At 49.4% G+C, this 17,746-nt stretch overlaps 1 protein-coding gene across 4 annotated transcripts in view; it reads left to right on the plus strand.

Annotated features, from left to right (window-relative positions):
• The window catches only part of EML1 (EMAP like 1), a 200,833-nt gene that overhangs the window by 46,435 nt on the left and 136,652 nt on the right, over window positions 1-17,746 (plus strand). For 3 of the 4 annotated variants that reach the window (XR_007153110.1, XM_047863454.1, XM_047863456.1), the window contains exon 1: window positions 9,213-9,380. The exons of the other annotated variant lie outside the window; for it this stretch is intronic. Coding sequence is in view for 2 of the 3 variants with exons in the window: in XM_047863454.1 (XP_047719410.1) it covers window positions 9,314-9,380 (67 nt within the window). In the remaining variant the exon portion in view is untranslated. Of the gene's footprint in view, window positions 1-9,212; window positions 9,381-17,746 lie in introns of those variants that run through there. 4 annotated transcript variants of the gene reach the window in all.

Genomic DNA, 17,746 nt, shown 5'->3' on the forward strand with positions numbered 1-17,746 from the left:
CTCACCACTGATCTCTCATCAGAAGACCCTTTAAACCTTTGCCTTAATCAGTGGGATAGCTGGAGTCTAAAGTCCAAAGGCAAACATTTTAGCAAGGCTTCCAGGACCCTGGGCTAATTACAAACAAGTGTTATGCGTCCAGCCCACAGAAATGTAAAAGCCTGTGATGGAAGTGGTGGGCAGGGACAAGGCAAACTTCAGAAGCAGGTCTTTTACTTGGCTTTCCAGATAAATACTCAGATTTCTGGCAACTTTATTTTTTGCAACTTTGAGGCCATGAGGCAGCTTAAGGTAGCGCTTTAAATATACTTGTGTGAATCTCAATAATTTTTAAAATATACAATATGGAGAGATTCTAGGTCTTTCCATGCTAGCTAGGACTGCCATATAATTTGTCTTCCAAACCAGAACACCCCAGGGCCACAGGGGGGCTCCGGCTGATCACCCAGGACACAGGGACAAATCCGGCTGCCCCAGCACTCTGGGATGAACAGCCTACCTGATATTGGTGTATTTACTCTGCGGTTAGTCAGTGGTATGCCAAAAACTGCCATAAAACCTTGCAAATATTCCTGAAAATGACACTGTTGAGTGGAGACGTTGCAACGGGGATTTTGTTTGTAATCTATTGCAACACCTGCATGACTGTATGAATTATAGACAGTCACAATGTCAAGTTTCCTAAATCAATGTCAAGAGTCAACATAACTCTAGAAAGGGAAAGCCAATCGAACATTACTCTAAATTTTCCACTTCAATTCAGACGCTTCAAAACTTGTAGATCATTTAGATGAATCCAGATCCTCAAGAACACTTTTGAGTGACGGGGCACCTGGGTGGCTCAGTCGGTCGAGCGCCCAACTTCGGCTCTGGTCACGATCTCACGGTTTGTGGGTTGGAGCCCCGCGTCGGGCTCTGTGCTGACAGCTCGGAGCCCGGAGCCTGCTTCGGATTCTGTGTCTCCCTCTCTCTCTGCCCCTCCCTCCCCCACTCTCTCTCTTTCTCTTTCTTTCAAAAATAAATTAAACACACACAAAAAAAGAACACTTTTGAGCAAATAACCTTCTGAGAGGAGAAAGAAAAGCCATGGGTTTCTCGGATAGTAAGGAGACTATCCGATAGTCTCGGATAGTAAGTGGACTATTCGTCCACTATTCTGTGGACGGCTCAGAAGTTCATGATTCTCCGGTGCCGACAGTCCTGTGATGGCAGAATGAGGCTGGAGAGAGGCCCCTGATAAGGCTGTGTGTGCTGTTTCCCAGCCAGTGCTTCTGACCCGCCCCAGCCCGTCCAGGACAGGATGTGCACAGGTAGTCAGGAGCCAGCTTCCCCGAGTTACAGCCGACTCACCTTTGGGCCTGCAAACGTGAGGACCAGGTTCCCAAGCGTGAGACCAAGGAGAACACTATGAGGACTCCACATTGGCTGCTGAGGGGGCTGGGAGGTGTTGGGAGCTGAGGCTTGGGGGCGGGGCAGGTGCACAGACACAAAGCCAAGAGCAGAAGCCCAGCTCCCATGGTGTCAACGGTCCAGTTTCTACAGAGTTTCAAAAGGCAGGTTGGTTTGGCACACGTGGACGTGTTGCCTGCCCTAAGCAGCGGAGGAGGCGGGGACTCTGGCAGGACTCTGAGGTTATTGTATCTCGTTCAGGAGAAAAGAGCCCAGTGGAGCGGAGCTTACAGACAGAGTGGAAGGACCCTTGCCACAGTGGGAACCACACAGGGGGAGCCCCAGGGACAGCTCACTAGGGAGGGTCTGGGGCAACGTGAGCTCATTGGGGCGGCAGATGCATGAGCAGGGGGACCAGGGGCCTTGGAAGACTCTGAAAGCTGTCTGCATATTCTGCACTCTGCCTTGTGGGTTTCTTTTTCTCCCACAGGGAGAACAGTTGTAAAACTGGAGAGTGTAGAAGAAACATCCCCAGAGGAATTGCCAAGAGCCCAAAGATAGGTGAGAAATGGTGGGCGCTCCTTAGTTACCGCGACCGCCTTCTCTGGGCCTTGACAAACCATCTCGAACCTCACCAGATGGGCATTGCAGAAAACTGGGAAGGGAAAAATGTCATAATTTTCCCCAACACGGAAGAAGTTGGCTTCTGGAAAATAACGGCTGATAAATTTGAGGGGTTTAATATGGGTTCCGAGCAAACATTTTAACAGATCTTTGAAGAGGTAGCATGTATGATCTTGGAAGGCGATGCGGTTCCTAAGAGCCAAACCAACTTTGTTCTCTCTTTTCGTGGCGTTACCAGACTGGATTTACAAAGCACTGGTAAAGATCTTCACAAAACACTGTGCATACTGAAGAAAAATAGGCTGGGCGAACAAACAATTGGGGCAATTGCATATTTAGTTGGACAAACATATTAGAGTATTGATAATTACAGCAACGGAGATGCGGCTGGTGAGGCGTCTGGATGGGTGCACGGAGCCCCACCCCCTCCTGTGCTGCTAACATGTCTGTTGATTACAAGGATGAAAGAGGGCATTAAAGAGTTTGTTATGGCACACGCCCCATCGTCAGAAAGCTGATGTCTTAGATGCCAGATATCAGAGCTTAAAGATTTGGGTTGGCTAAGAGGATGGGTTGAAACCAACAAAATGACATTTAACAGCGTAAAGATAAATCCTGTCTTTAGATTTTTCTTTTTTTTTTTTTTTAATCGATTAGCTCAGTACAAGATGGAGAAGACCCAACAGCAGTTCATTTGAAAAGACTGATAGGTTTGTAATTGACCGGAAGTTCAACATGAACCAAGAGTATACATCCTGACTGCTCAAAAAAAAAAAAAAAAAAAAAAAAAAATCAATACAAACTTCAGTTGCATTAATAGAATCATAACATCCAAGTTGTTAAAGGGAAAGGCCACACCGGTCGGTCTGCTGAGGTTATTGTATTCAGTTCTGGGTGCCAGGATTCAGGAGAAAAGAGCCCGTTTGAGCGAGGTGGGCATTTATTCAGACAAGGGGTTGAGAGACTACATCACAGGATGGATGGGGGGCTTCAGCCTGGAGAATGCAAGAGCTCTCTACAAAGCATTTGGAAGCTTATCGTGTGTTATGAGCAACCGATGTTGTCTAGCGGGTTCATTCATTCACTCATTCATTCACTCAGCATTCACTCAGCGCCAACTACTTTCAACATTATGTCCAGCATGACCGGTGTCTGGAGCATCTAATCTCCTGGGAGAGATGGATGGATACACACACACACACACACACACACACACACACACGCATACCGGTTAAGGCAAGGCCAACTTAACATAAGGGATACAGTAAAGTACCAGCAGATGTTGGAAGTATAGCAGACGGGATTACTCAGCCTCTAAGCTGGCGGGAGGGGAAGGCAAAGGCACACCGGGCTGGGGCATGGGCAGGGGTCCAGAGCAGTCAAGTGCATGGCATGACTGAGAGTCATGAACGTTAGCTGCCGATAGCATGGTGTGGCAGGAGCGTGTCAGAGGCCAAGGACAGCATTTGCTGCAGGAACACAGACACGCTTGAAAGTCTGTGCCAAGATGCTTGCCCTTCATGTGGTAGAGGCCACAGAGAATGAAATGACATCGTTAACCCCTCTCTGGGCAAGTTAACCCTGGAGTCACAGAATGGAGCTGGGGAAACCGGGACACAGGTTGTTACTGCACGATTCCTGAGCAGACAGCCTACACCGGGACACCGGAGATTCAGTCAACCGGACAAAAGTGCGGTCTATGAAGAATGCTTTGGGAAAGGCGATTCGGGATAAAAATAACCAACAATCTTTTCAATAATTCAAGCTCTTCCACTCTGAGGTGGCCGAGAGACCATTTATTTGTCAGGGACGTTGTAGAAAAAGTACAGGCAGGTTGGAGACCGAAGAGTTTAATGTTCTTTATTGATGCCAAGAATCTCTGGTTACCTCTCATTTTATGGAGTGACAATCTTATCATAGAGTGTATTTTATATTTTGATATCAGTAGTGAATGGTGTCTTGAATCCATGGGAGAACCAACCCTTGACTTCGGGATTCTATATTATGTCAATTTGCCAGGGCGGCTGTAACCAAGTAGCATGCACTGGGGGGTGGGGGGAGTGGGGGAGAGGGTCTTAAGCAGCAGAAGTTGATCACTTCATTGGTCTGGAGGCTAGAAGGCCAAAATCAAGGGCTTGTCAGGCTTGCCTCCTTCCGAGGGCCACAAGGGGAGGATCCGTCCCAGGCCTCCCTCCTTGGTTTCTGGACAACCGTCTTTTTCCTCTGTCCACTTTTCCTGTGTCCTAACCTTCTCTTCGTATATGGCCATCAGTCCTATTGGATTAGGGCCCACCCTAATGACCTCAATTTTTAGAAAATGTTTATTTATTTATTTTGAGACAGAGAGGGAAAGTTAGAGAGCAAGCAAGGGAGGGGCAGAGGGAGGGAGATAGAGAACCCCAAGCAGGCTTCTCATTGTCACCCAGGAGCCCCACGAGGGGCTTGAACTCATAAACTGTGAGATCATGACCTGAGCTGAAATTAAGTGTCAGACGCTTAACCATCTGAGCCACCTTGGCACCCCGCTAATGACCTCAGTTTGACTTCATGACCCCTGTGAAGACCCTGCATCCAAATAAGGTCACATTCCGGGGTAGTAGAGGTTAGTCCTCCAACGTACGAATTTTGGGCTGACACAGTTTAACCCACAACACGAAGTGAAGGGCAACTTTTCTTTGCTCTTAGAATATAATCAGACCCCCCCCCTTTTCAGTGCAGGGGTCAGCAGCGGTAAATACAATGATGCGGTCACGCGGCCATCACGAACATCTATCTCTAGAACTTTCTGATCATTCCAAACTGAAACTCTGTTCCTGTTAAACACCGACTTCCCACCCCCCTCAGCCCCTGGCACCCCCAAGTCCACTTTCCGTCTCTATGAATTTGACTCCTCTAGGGACCTCATACAAGTGGAATCATGCATTATTTGTCCTTCTGTGTCTGGCTTATTTCACTCGGCATAAGGTCCTCAAGGTTCATCCGTGTTGTCGCAGGTGTCAGATTTTCCTTGCTTTTAAAAACTGAAAAATATTCCATTGTACGTATATATCACATCTTGTTTATTCATTCGTCTGTGACAGACACTTGGGTTGTTTCCACATTTTGGCTGTTGTGAATGTTGCTGCTAGGAACAGGGCTGTGCAACTATCTCTTCAAGACCCTGCTTTCAATTCCTCTAGGTACATGCCCACTAAAGTAGAATTTTCTACTTTATTCTTTGAAGTGCACATATGACTCTTTAAGTCGAGTACACGGCCACACTGGCAGTTTGGAAAATACTGTGTTCTGTGGCTATATTCCCAGCCCCAAGCACAGTGCCTGGTACTGGATTAACTATTTTTGGAGAAATGCTGAATTAAACAATAGACACACGAGGCCTACGTTTCTGGGCAATTTCGTTTTTTATTACTTCTCTATGAATAAAGGCTACAGAGCTTCTATTTTCCTGTTTTCCACACATTGTACAATATGCTTCTATTATGCCACTAAATGCTTTGGTTCTATTGTCCTTGAGAGTATACATCGCTTATTACAATGACAACAGTTTCTGGTCCTGGGCCACCAAGAATTTCAAAATGACACAGAACAACAGACTGTTTAAGTGTTTGGGTGCAAAACCCATACATCATTAATTAAGTGCTCAGAGATCTTTCTTGGACTCTCCCCCATGGATCTTTTTCTTAAGTTGTTTTTTTTTTTTAATGTTTATTTATTTTTGAGAGAGAGACAGAGCATGAGTGGGGGAGGGGCAGAGAGAGAGGGAGACACAGAAGCCCAAGCAGGCTCCAGGCTCTGAGCCATCAGCACAGAGCCCGACGCGGGGCTTGAACTCACAAACCGTGAGATCATGACCTGAGCCGGAGTTGGAAGCTCAATCGACTGAGCCACTCAGGCGCCCCCAAAACATAGGGGGCGTTTCATATTCTAGGTTAAGAGCATAATAACGATCTTTATCATCTCAAAAGCAAGTGGACTGAGCTCCTGTTAATTGTAACTTTGCTCTAGTGCAAGTAACATCTTCTCTGAAAATCTCCAGCTCATTTTTTCTCCTGCCCCACTTCTGAATTTTCTTTCTTCTTAACTCTCCTTAGTTGTGGTCAAAGATCATTATCTTTAAAGTCATAAATGAAGAATATTCACATTCTTCAGAAGAACCCTCTTTTAATCACTTATTTATAATTATCATTTCCTTTCCAAGTTTAAGGATGCCACGGTCAGCTTTTTATACCAAGTCTCTGCTGTATCCTAATATGTAAAACTGCAGCGTGGAGTAAGGGTGGGGTTAGGATGGGATTCGAAGGCGGAAAGGTGGGAAACGGGAAGACAGACAAGGGTAAAGGTCACAGTGCACCTGCGTTAAGTCTTGTCCTCTAAAACCCCCCTCTCTACAGCACCTGCCTCTTTTTTTCATGCACCTATTTTATTGATTGCTTGATTTGATTTGATTTTTTTATCATTAATTTTATGCTGTATTTATTTTTTTAAATATGAAATTTATCGTCAAATTGGTTTCCATTATAGCACCTGCCTCTTGCAGTCTACCTGTGCTGGTCGGTGGCCGGGGTGGCTTTCTGTGACCCTGCTGCCTCCATTGCCCTCTGTATTTGGCCCGCATTTCCTTTTCCTGCCAAAATTCTCAAACACGCATCTACGTGTGCTCATCTTTTGATGACCAGCAGGCCCTGGCTCCTGTCCCCACTGGTCACCAAGATGCTCCTGGCCACCCAGCAGGCTCTTTGCTACCAGATGGAGGCCTCATTCTCCATGATCCGTTCTGCAGAGAATTCTGTGAAAGCGCCCACCGCTTTGCAACGCTCAGCGCTTACAGTTTCTTCATTGATTTTTTTTCAGATGCTTGTGTTTTTTTTTAAAATTAGATATAATCTATTGTCAAATTGGTTTCCATACAACACCCAGTGCTCATCCCAACAGGTGCCCTCCTCCATGCCCATCACCCACTTTCCCCTCTCCCCCGCCCCCCATCAGCCCTCAGTTCTCAGTATTTAAGAGTCTCTTATGGTTTGTCTCCCTCCCTCTCTGTAACTTTTATACCCCCCCCCTTCCCCTCCCCCGTGGTCTTCTGACAATGTCCCGTTAGGTTTCCCTGTTTCTCTTTCCTGATGCTCCTTTGGAATTTCTTTCTCTCCTAGCTACCGCTACCTGTAGTCTCTGCCCTGCTTCTGTCGACTTTCCATTCTCACCTTTGGAAAGTTCATTAACAACTTCTACCCAAATCCCATTCGTTCACTGGCAGGCCCTCTCCAATCTCCATTTGCTCCAGGCATTTTGAGTGGGATGCTTGCTCTCTGTCTTGGCTTCCCCGCCTCTCCAGCTGTCTGCCCTACAGGCACGTCCCTCTGGCCCATCCCTCTGGCCCACCCTCAGTCTCTCTTTCTTCCCTCTGGCCTGGCCTCACCCTGGGCCACTCCAGCTCCAGGCCCTGCTGTCCTCTCCACACACAGACTCATCTCTCTAATGCAGTCTTAGCAGCCACTGGCTTGTGTGCAAGCCTCCCACCTTCCTCCTGCCGGGCTGTGTTCAGGCTCCTCCGCCGGCCCTCCGGGCCTCTCCTACCTGGCTCTCCCCCACCTCTGTGCAATCTCATTTCCCACCTGTCTGCAATACAAGCCATTCATTCCTATCAGACCAGCCCTTTGGCCCGTAGCAGACCCCGGATCACTCATGCCGTCTGTCCTTCCCATCATCCTTCAAGCACTGGGACCGTCAAACCAGCAGTGCCCGCAGCCCTTCAGGGTCCCACACGTGTTTTTCCTGTGAACAATCCCTCTTGTCCCCCTGTGCTTGGTCTTCCTGACCAGGTCCGGGGTAAGGTCTTCAACCTCCCTTCTGCCCACGATGTCCAGTGATGTCACTTGCAGGGACACTCGCAGGGACAGAGCCCCCGCCCTCACCACGCCCTCTGCTTCTGCCTCTGAACCCAGTGAGGCCCACACACCGCCCTGATGGAAACTTTTTACTCATTTCACCCACAGTGTGTTCAACCCATGCAGGCGAATACTAACAACTTGCAACCCTTCAGACATGTAAGTGAATTCGAACATGTAAGGGAATCACATGCGGTTATATCGTGTAAGTGAATGGTAACAATTGTGTGACAAGGAGCTCAAATGTTGGCAGTCTCTCCTGCGCCCGGGGGACCATCCAACGGAGACATTCTTCTCTCCTGCTTCCTCCTATGTTATTTCCCAGCACCGGTACTTGACGCGGAGCGTGGTGGAACTCCAGTCATTAATGCAGTGTGTGAGTGTGTGTGTGTGTGTGTGTGCGTGTGTGTGTGCGCGCGCGCGCTGGGAAAGTTACACACTGGTGGGTCCGGGTGCCTCTCCTGCTATGGAACTTGTTCGGAACTCGCTGTCTTCCCGAGACGGAATGCACACGGCTCTCTGGGCTCCTGGAACCAGTTAACAAGTGTGTAATGTGACAAATCTGTACCGCAGGGGCCGATCAGAGGGGAAGGAGCCGAGCAGATGTTGTGGCTCCTTCCCAGGCCGCCCAGACTGTGCGGCCCCAGGTGCCCCGGCCTCCATTTGCAGCGGCAGGCCGCCTCTCTCCCCGCCGGCGAGCCGACGGCCGAGCGGAGTCACCACCCCGCGCTAATCCTCCCCGGAGGCCGGGCCTCGTGGCGGCGGAAAACGTGTGGGGAGAGGGGCGCGCCGCGGCCGGAGGACGCGGCCAAAAGCGGCGCCGCTGCGAGGGGGAAACGCGGCCGAAATGGGCTGGCACGCAGTCCATGTTTGGGCCTGGAGCTGCAGGCGGGCGCGGGGACGGGGCCTTCGGGGAGCGCGGGCCTCCGCGCCCGCAGTGGGGGTGGGGAGGGGCTCCCCCCGGCCCGGCTCCCCGCGCGCCCGCTCCGCCGCTGCCTTTGTCCCCCGCGCCCCCCCACCCCAACCCCTGCGTCCCGCCCTCCCGGGGACGCCGCGGTCCCGAGAGGCGGCGGGGTCCGGCCCCGGCGCCCCCGCAGGCCCCCAGCGCTCGGGCACCCGGCCGCCCGGCCGCGTCCCCGGCCCCCGGCCCCGCCCCGCCGCCCCGCCGAGGCCGCCCCCTGGCGGGCAGCGCCGGCAGCGCCGGCGTCGGGCCCGCGCGGCGGCGACGGCGGCGGCGGCGGCGGCAGCGGCGGCGGCGGGCCCGGGGTTGCCATGGTAACCGGCCGCGGCCGCCGCCACAGCAGGGCCGGCCCCAGCGCCAGCGCCGGCCGCGGCTCGGCTCGGCTCAGTGTGGGGGTGAGCGGCGGCGGCGCGGCCGGGCCGGGGGGGAGCGGGCGCGGCCCGGCGGCCTCAGCATGGAGGACGGCTTCTCGAGCTACAGCAGCCTGTACGACACGTCCTCGCTGCTCCAGTTCTGCAACGGTGAGGGGCGGCGGCCGGGAGGGCGGGGGCCGCGGGCGGCGGGGGCCGGGGCCGGCGCGGGGGCGAGGCCGGGGCCGGGAGGCCGCGCAAAGTTGCGGCGGAGGCGCGCGGTTCCCGCCGCCGCGGGCGCATTGTGCAGGCCCGCGGGCCGCGCCCGGCTCGCCCCCGCCGCCCGCGCCCCGCGCCCCGCGCCCCGGGCCCCGCGTCCGCGCCCGCGCCGGGCCCGCCAGGGCGCGCGGGCGGCGGCCGGGGGTGCCGGGGACCCGCGGAGCGCACGGGGCCGGGCGGCGCGTGGGGAGGCCGGGGCGGCCGCGGGCGCGGGGACGTGTTGCTCGGGGCCGCCCGGTTCGCGTCCGCCTGGGAGGGTCCGCGGGAGGAACTCGGAAAACAGACCGCCGAGTAGCACAGCACTCCCTGGGGAGGTGCGCGGTGCTCGTGGCGGCCGCTGCCTGCGACGCCGGTCAGTTCTACTTTGGGGAAACCGCCGCCGTGCAACGCGGTGCACAGGAGCGGCGAACCTGGCTGGAAAGTGCTCGCACTGTTTTGTTTACGGGCTGGTAGATCTTGTTGCATTAAAAAAAAAAATTTTTTTTTTACAGGAAGGAAACGGTAAATAACTACCAAAATGACATCTTTAAAAGAAAAATGTAATATTCTCGTGCTTGAAAGGCTTTATTTAGTCTCACTAGCAGGGTTGAAAAAGATTTTCACACCACAGCATATTTTATGAGAACCCGACGTATGATAATTCATGCACAAAAGTTAACCAGTTTTTTTTTTCTGACGTCGGATTTATTGCTTTATCAGAGGGTCCCAAAAGTTTGTCAACGAAGAAACAATGTGTGTTGTATAGAATTTGCGAATAATTTGGCATTCTAGGTGCTTTGACAACTTGAGCAATTTATTTTTGCCATTGTAATTGTGGTTTAGGGAAACTTTTCTAGCTCATCAACACCTGCCTGCAAATAGGAGGTATTAGCTGTAGCAATGAAGATCCCTGGGTGTGTTGATTCTTCCTCTATAATGATAGTTTAATTCCTGGTGGAATCGATCTCTTTTTCGTGGAAGCGTTTTCCTGATGGTTTTAGCAGCCTGTAATTTTCATGTTAATCACATGCAGGCCTTCATTAACTTAGTAATGCGCTCTTCAGTGGAATGAAAGTTTTGACTCTCCAGATGTAACAGCAGTTTCCCAGAGCAGAAGCCCTGTGTTTTCGGTCCTCAGGAGGTGTTGAAGGCAGATAGAGTGTATCTGATGCTCTGGGAGCCACTGGAATCCCTCACAGTTTGCAGTCGTGGGTCTGATTTTGCTCTCCCATAGGTTGAATAGAGTTCTCGGCAATATTTTGAATAGTTTCCTTAAATGACCTACAATCAATCCTATTTGAATTACTATTTTTTAAATAATGTTTATTTTTGAGAGAGAGAGAGAGAGAGAGAGAGAGAGAGCGAGCGGGGGAGGGGCAGAGACAGAGGGAGGACACAGAACCTGAAGCAGGCTCCAGGTTTCCCTTGTCAGCACAGCGCCCGATGTGGGGCTCGAACCCACGAACTGTGAGATGATGACCTGAGCCGGTCAGACACATAACCGACTGAGCCATCCAGGTGCCTCTTGAATTGCTATTTTTGATGTGAAGGTCGTACAGCCTCCTACATGTTTTCGATAAAAATCCTTTTATGTTAGTTGTGAAAAGCATGTGGCTGAAAATTACATTAAGTGAATTTCAGGCAGGAAGGGTTTTGAAACATTAATATGTGGGCATATATGCTGACAGTTTGATTTAGGTTATGAAAACGAGCCTAGATATTTTTATTTGAGCAGTTGTTTGGGGGCCTGGTCATATGTTCCTAAATAGCAGCTCAGTTGTAAAGTTGACCTACACATCTCTATTCATGAGTGTTTTGGTTTTCGGCCTTTTTTTTTTTTTTTTTTGCTGTTAATTGCTCGTTTAGCAGTATTGATAAAGTATTTTACTGGAAATGATGTCTAGAAGCAAGTAAAGGCCAGCTCTTATATGTTGCATGGGTAACAGTTTAAGAAAAAATCACATTAAAATAGCTAAACTCCAACAGTAAGATCATTTCATCACACAAGTGAATGAATCATAACTGTTGAATTTCTTTCCTCAGACAGTTCTTAGCTCTGTTTTTATTATGTTTTGGTTACCATATGAATAAACTTTACAGCACAAGTAGTTTATGGGGGCAGAAATGGACGTTAACGGATGATGTCTTAAGCAACAGATGTTTTGCTGTGAAATTCTTCACTTTAAGAGGCTTCCATTAAGTGAAAATATAAATGAATACAATTCAGTTAATGACTATGATGATTCGATTAAAACACTGGATCGTAGCAACACTGTTTCCCCAAGAACTAAATTAAACATGTGGGTATTTCATTAGCTGCCTTGAAAAACAGATTTTTTTTTTTTCTTTTTAAATTAGAGATTTACACGACAATGGCCAGGCCACAACAGTGTCATAGATGAACTCCTCCGTTTTCGTATGTTGCTGAAGCTTCCAGCTTTTGATGGTGACAGGAGCTGAAAAGTCATAGTTCCATGTTAGCTTCAGAAAATCCAGGCCATCCCTCTTCGTTGGGGGACGGTCACAGTTAGCATCCTCCTGGCAAGATAAATATATAAACGAGCGGGAAAAGAAAGCTTTGTTCGAATGAATGAAATTTCCGTCTTCCTCTGATCTGTTTTTTCTCGCTGTGTCCCCTAATTTGCAGCGGATACTACGTGTAAAGCCAGGCGATGTGTAGTTCATTCTCTTCTTTCAGATATTGGTACCTTGATGTTAGGAGAAAACTTGGGCAGCGTTTTTTGTGTGTGTGTGTTTTTGTTTCTCTCTCTCTCTTTTTTTCTCCCAAGTACTTAGAACTCTTGTCAAACGAGCTAGAAACCGCAGACTTCTTTTACTGCTCCGGGAAAAACCGCACCAGTTGAAAAGTGAAGAAAAGTTATCATTGATAAGCCAGTTTAGGATTTGGGAAATACTTAACCGTTCTCTACTCCCTGGTTTCTCCAAAGCCTCCCGTTGAGGTAAGTGGTGTTACCGCCCTTTCTGGCACAGGAGGAAACTGAGGCTCAAAGAGATTTGGTGAGTTTATGAAGCCACACGACTCGAAAGGCTTGGTTCCGAATCTTTTTGTTTGTTTGTTTCACTAGCAGCTTTACTGAGATATGACTGACGTACCTTTGAAAGTGTACAACGAAGTGCCTTTTCACGTAGTCACAGAATTGTGCCCGCTTCACCGGTATCTAATTTTAGAACATGTTCATCAGCCCAGAAAGAAACCCCCTTGTCACTTGTCCCCCCCCCCCCCCCCACCTTGCCCGAGACCCTGATGACCACTAATCTGCTTACTGTCTCTGTTGAGTCTGAATGTTCTAAGGTAAACGGAATCATCCCGACATTCGAGCTTTTGTGTCGGGCTTCTCTCACTAAGCATCGTGTTTTAAGGTTTGTCCAAGCTGGTAGCATTTGTCGGTTCTTTGTTCCTTTTTATGGCTGAATAACATTCCATTTTATGGATGTACCGCATTTTGGGGATCCATTGTCCAGCTGATGGGGTTTGGGGCTGTTTCCACTTTCTGACTATTACAGAGAATGATGCTCTGATCGTTCGTATACAGGCGTTTGTGTGGACCTGTGTTTTCACTTCTCTGGGGCAGAGGCCCAGAAGCGGAACTGCTGGGTCATATGGGAGCTCTGGCTTTAATATTTTTAGGGAACCAATCTGAATCTTTTGACGTCGAAACTGTCTACCTCTTTTTACATTGCACCTTGCCGATGAGAGGAGCAGAACTGGAGGAAGGAGGGAAGTGGGAGCAAAGAATAAAAAGTTGCTATTTCATTGAGTCACTTTGGATGCTTTCCATCAGTTGGGGCTCACCAGGAAGCATTGTGCACACCCTTGCTGAGAGGCCATGGGTTGGAAGATCTCAGCCTTTGAGGGGACCTAACAGGTTACTTCATCCTGTGGTTGACCTTCTTAAGCCTTTGACCTGCTTCTTCAAAGCACAGCTCACCCAGGAACCCAAATGGAAAGCAGATGAACACAGAGCTGCTTCCACCGAGGCAGCATGAGAAGAGCACCCTGGCCCTCCTCACCTGCCCCCTACCCTTACCCTGGTCCGGTGCCCCCCTCCCTCCAGGGCTTGAAATCTTGGTTGGATGGGAGGATGCTTCAGAAGGTATATAGCTACTGTTTGAGCCGTTCCGAGGGACTGGAAAGTCCTCTCTCTCCATGCAGTCCATTCCTTCTTTGGACAGTTCAGGCTGCCGGTTCCTATGTACGCTCAAAATTTGGCCCAAGTTCTGCATCTTGGATCCGCAGAGAATAGGTTTAATCTCTTCTCCATACACGAGGTTGTCACATGTTTGAAAACAATTGTGGCTGCTCTTTCTGAAGTCTTCTTCCAGCTAAACATTACCATGGGAAAAAAATGTGCCTCATAAGATACAATTTTAATCATTTCGGATTGCCTGATCTACATGTTTCCTTTTGTCTGTATGTCTTTTAAACTTGGACATAACTGAATGTGGTATTCTAGACATGGTTTTTAAGCAGAGCAGAATAGAGTAGGATACTTCACCTCCCTTATTCTAAAGTTTATACTTCTCGTAATGCAGCCTAAGATAATAGCTCTTTTGCTTTGTACTTCTTACTGATCTTCACCTAAAATTCTTGTCTGTTTTATATGTGTGATGGGTAAACTCTTTCTTTTCTTGCTTTTACCTTTGCTTTTTGAGGGTGAGTTTCCTCTAGCACGCAGGGCCCCATCAAGTTACAACACCGTTGTAGTCTGGGGTGTGATGCTGTAAATAATCCTGGTGCTCAAAAAAGATGTTTCAGCGTTATCATAATATGGAAGCTGGTCATTGCCTTAAAGGGTTATGATTCTGGATAGTAGCCTTGTCTCTGTCTTCCCTTGGAAGGTGTCACGAGAGACCATCAAATTCCTTCTAAAGCCGGTACAGAGTTTAACTACCGGTTCCCTGATCTTCTCCTACAAGTGTTACTTTTTTTTTTTAAGTTTATTTATTTTGAGAGAGAGAGAGAGAGAGAGAGAGCGCGAGAGAGAGAGAGAGAGCGCGAGCGCACGGAGGGGAGGGGCAGCAAGAGAGGGAGAGTCCCAAGCAGGCTCTGCACTGTCAGCACAGAGCCCAGTGTGAGGCTGGAACTCGGGAAACTGAGGTCATGACCTGAGCCGAAATCAAGAGTCGAATGTTCAACCAACTGCGCCACCCAGGCCCCCCCCCCCCCGCCCCCCGGTGTTACTTTTTAATAACCGTGGCGGGTCAAGTCAATGGTACCTGCTACTCCCAGTGGTGTTGTGAAATCGCCATTATTAGTCTTTTGAGCTACTGCTGTTTATATTTTCTAGTTTTGAAACAGAAAATCTTTTTAATTTCTAAGGATTTATATTTTGAAAATTAAGAATAATTTGTTTAAAATCTTGAACATCTTTAAAAAAAATTTTTTTTAATGTTTATTTTTGAGACAGAACAAGCGGGGGAGGGAGGGGCAGAGAAAGAGGGAGACAGAGAATCCCAAGCAGGCCCTGCAGTTGTCAGCGCTGAGCCTGATGTGGGGCTCGAACCCACGAACCGTGAGATCATGACCTGAGCCACAACCGAGTCAGACGCTTAACCGACTGAGCCACTCGAGCGCCCCAAGAATTTCTTATTGGTACATTTGGTTCTCCACCCGGCAAGGAATTTATTTTATAGCCAAACCACAAGCATTTATGACATTATAAACAAACCCAAGCGTTTTGGTGGAAAATTCACAAAACTGTGCTTAAAAAGTAACCGTTAGTTGGTTATTGCTAATTTCTGAGATAGTGTGAGCCTTTTTATATATTCTCTTAAAAAATAAACACTTTAGTTGGGTGGAAGGTAGATAAGGAAAGAGGAGTAACATCTTTGTTGGTAGTGTTGTAATCAGGTCAGGCCGTAAAACTAGTAACGTGAAAAACTTAATCACAGCGGCGTTAAAAACCGTACATTAAAGCGTTGATTTTATTAGTAAGGGCTTAAAATCGATGGTATTTGGTACTACTTATAAAAATCTCTTTCAGGAAAAAAATCTTTAAGCTTATTTTGAGAGACAGCGCGTGCTCACACGCACGTGAGCGGGGGAGGGCCAGAGAGCGAAAATCCCAAGCAGGCCCCACTCTGTCAGCACAGAGCCTGACACTGGGCTTGAACCCACGAACCTCGAGATCGCGACCTAAGCCGAAGTCAAGAGCCAGGTGCTTAACTGAGCCACCCAGGCGCCCCGCTTTTGGAAAAAAATATTTCTTATTCATCTTTAAAGTCCTAGCTTATTAATGGGGGGTTTCTAGTATTAGCAAAATGTTTTAAACGCCAGCAGAAACTTCGGTAATCAAACAAAGTGTGCTGTAACCTCGCAATGCTATGGAACTGTCAGTCCAGCATCCTGCCCCCAGAAGCTTCATGCTTTTCTCACTAGATGTTTGACACATAGATTTAATACTCTGCTGGAAGCAGCAAGTGGGCTTGAATGCAGTCCAGGACTGGGGGTGTCCTGGGGTGCACACAGGAGCAAGTGCACATCCTCTTTGGTTTACTTTAAAGAAATGGCTCCTTGCAAGAGTTTCTCTTTCTCTAAAGAACTAATTTCTAAAAGAAGAGTTAGGGAGACATACTTCCAATTTTGTTTCTTCTAAAGCTGTGTCCTTGTTGGAAAATAGTCTTGGTGTGGAAAGCCACCTTTTTGCAGAATACTTAGTTGTGTCTTAAATTGCAATATTTATTCTGCCAGCTGTCTGGAAAAGAACTGAACTCTCCGGGCTTAATAAACAACCCTAGATTTCCCTAATAATCATCCTGGACTCTTCTCTCCCCCATTCTCCAGTCTCATTCGGCATCGTGGATTCTGCTGATCATCCATCCATCCCCGCTGCTCCGTTCAGAAGCTCGTCGTTCTCAGCTGGGTTTTTGTTTGTGTTTTTGAATGGCAGCCCCAAGGGGGTGCCTGGGTGGCTCGGTTGGTGAAGCATCCGACTTCGGCTCAGGTCATGATCTCGCGGTCCGTGAGTTTGAGCCCCACATCGGGCTCTGCAATATCAGCGTGGAGCCCACTTCGGATCCTCTCTCTCTCTCTCTCTCTCTGCCCCTTCCTGCTGGTTCTCTCCCTCTCTCTCTTTCTCTCTCAAAAATAAATAGATTAGAAAAAAAAATGGCAGCCCCAAACTTGTCTTTCTGCCAGTCTCAGCCCCCTTCAAGGTGTTCCAAGGGTGCACATTGTCAACGTGTTGCTCATCGGGAGCTAGACATTCAATGCTGCCTTCACAGTGAGTTACTTAATGACCCCAGGGATAGAAGGTGCTAGGAAGTCTAAGGAACCTTGTAGAGGGTTGCAGGGCCTTGGACTCGGGGCATGAGTATTGGCGTCTCCTAAGGAAGGCCTGTGTGAGTTCTTCTTTCCAGGATGAGTGGAAGTCAGACACTGCAAGGGGGTGGGGGGAGTGGGCAGGGTGCGGGGGAGAAGAGCCCTCCAGACCAGGGCGAGGGATTAGGAAGTGGAGAGTGGCAGGTCCTTTTGGAAACTGAAAGGCCTCCTACGGGGAAAGAAAAAGGAGCAGAGTGGCTTGAGATGAAGGAGGGAGGGTCCCGTGGGGCTTCTCGGCCACACTGAGGGGTTTGATCTTCTTCTGAGGAGCAGAGAGAACATGGCAGAGAATTTTGAGGCAAGGGAGTGACGTGGTCAGAGCCTCAGGGAGTTTTGGAAGGGGGCTCCCCCTGCAATGTGGAGGGTAGGCTAGAAGCAGAGGGGGAGGGGGCCGGAGTCCACTGCGTGAAGCCAGGGGATTGTGGTGGTGATTTGCACTCGAGGGGCACTTAGGGCCACCTCACCAGGACGTGCATCATCGGGGTCAGGGGGAAGAGGGAGCCAGGGATGACACCGAGACTCTGGCTCATCTGAGCGCCATTTGCAGAGCTAGAAGGAGCTAGAAGGATGGGCAGGCAGATGATGGTGCGGCTTGCGGGTGTGAGGGACTGTGGGCCATACAGGCTGAAGGGCTGCGTGGGCTGTGAGCTGTGGGCTGTGGGGCGCGGAGCTGGGGAGGCGTCCAGAATAGGGATACAAAATTCGAGAGCCATCAGTACATAGCAGCTGAAACCACGGTAGAGATGAGCTCACCTAGGGAAGAATTTGACGCTTGGAATGCTCTTTCTGGAAGGCAGACCTGATCACAACAGCCTCCTGATTGAAAGTCTTTGGTGCCCCCCTCCCTCCCCGGGCACCCAAGGCCCTTAGCGGGGGCTGCTGGCTGAGCCAGCTCCTTCCTCCCCCCCCCCCCCCCCCCACCTGCCTGAGTCTGGCG

This window comes from Prionailurus viverrinus, chromosome B3 (genome assembly GCF_022837055.1).
Source record: "Prionailurus viverrinus isolate Anna chromosome B3, UM_Priviv_1.0, whole genome shotgun sequence".
NCBI classification, from domain to species: domain Eukaryota; kingdom Metazoa; phylum Chordata; class Mammalia; order Carnivora; family Felidae; genus Prionailurus; species Prionailurus viverrinus.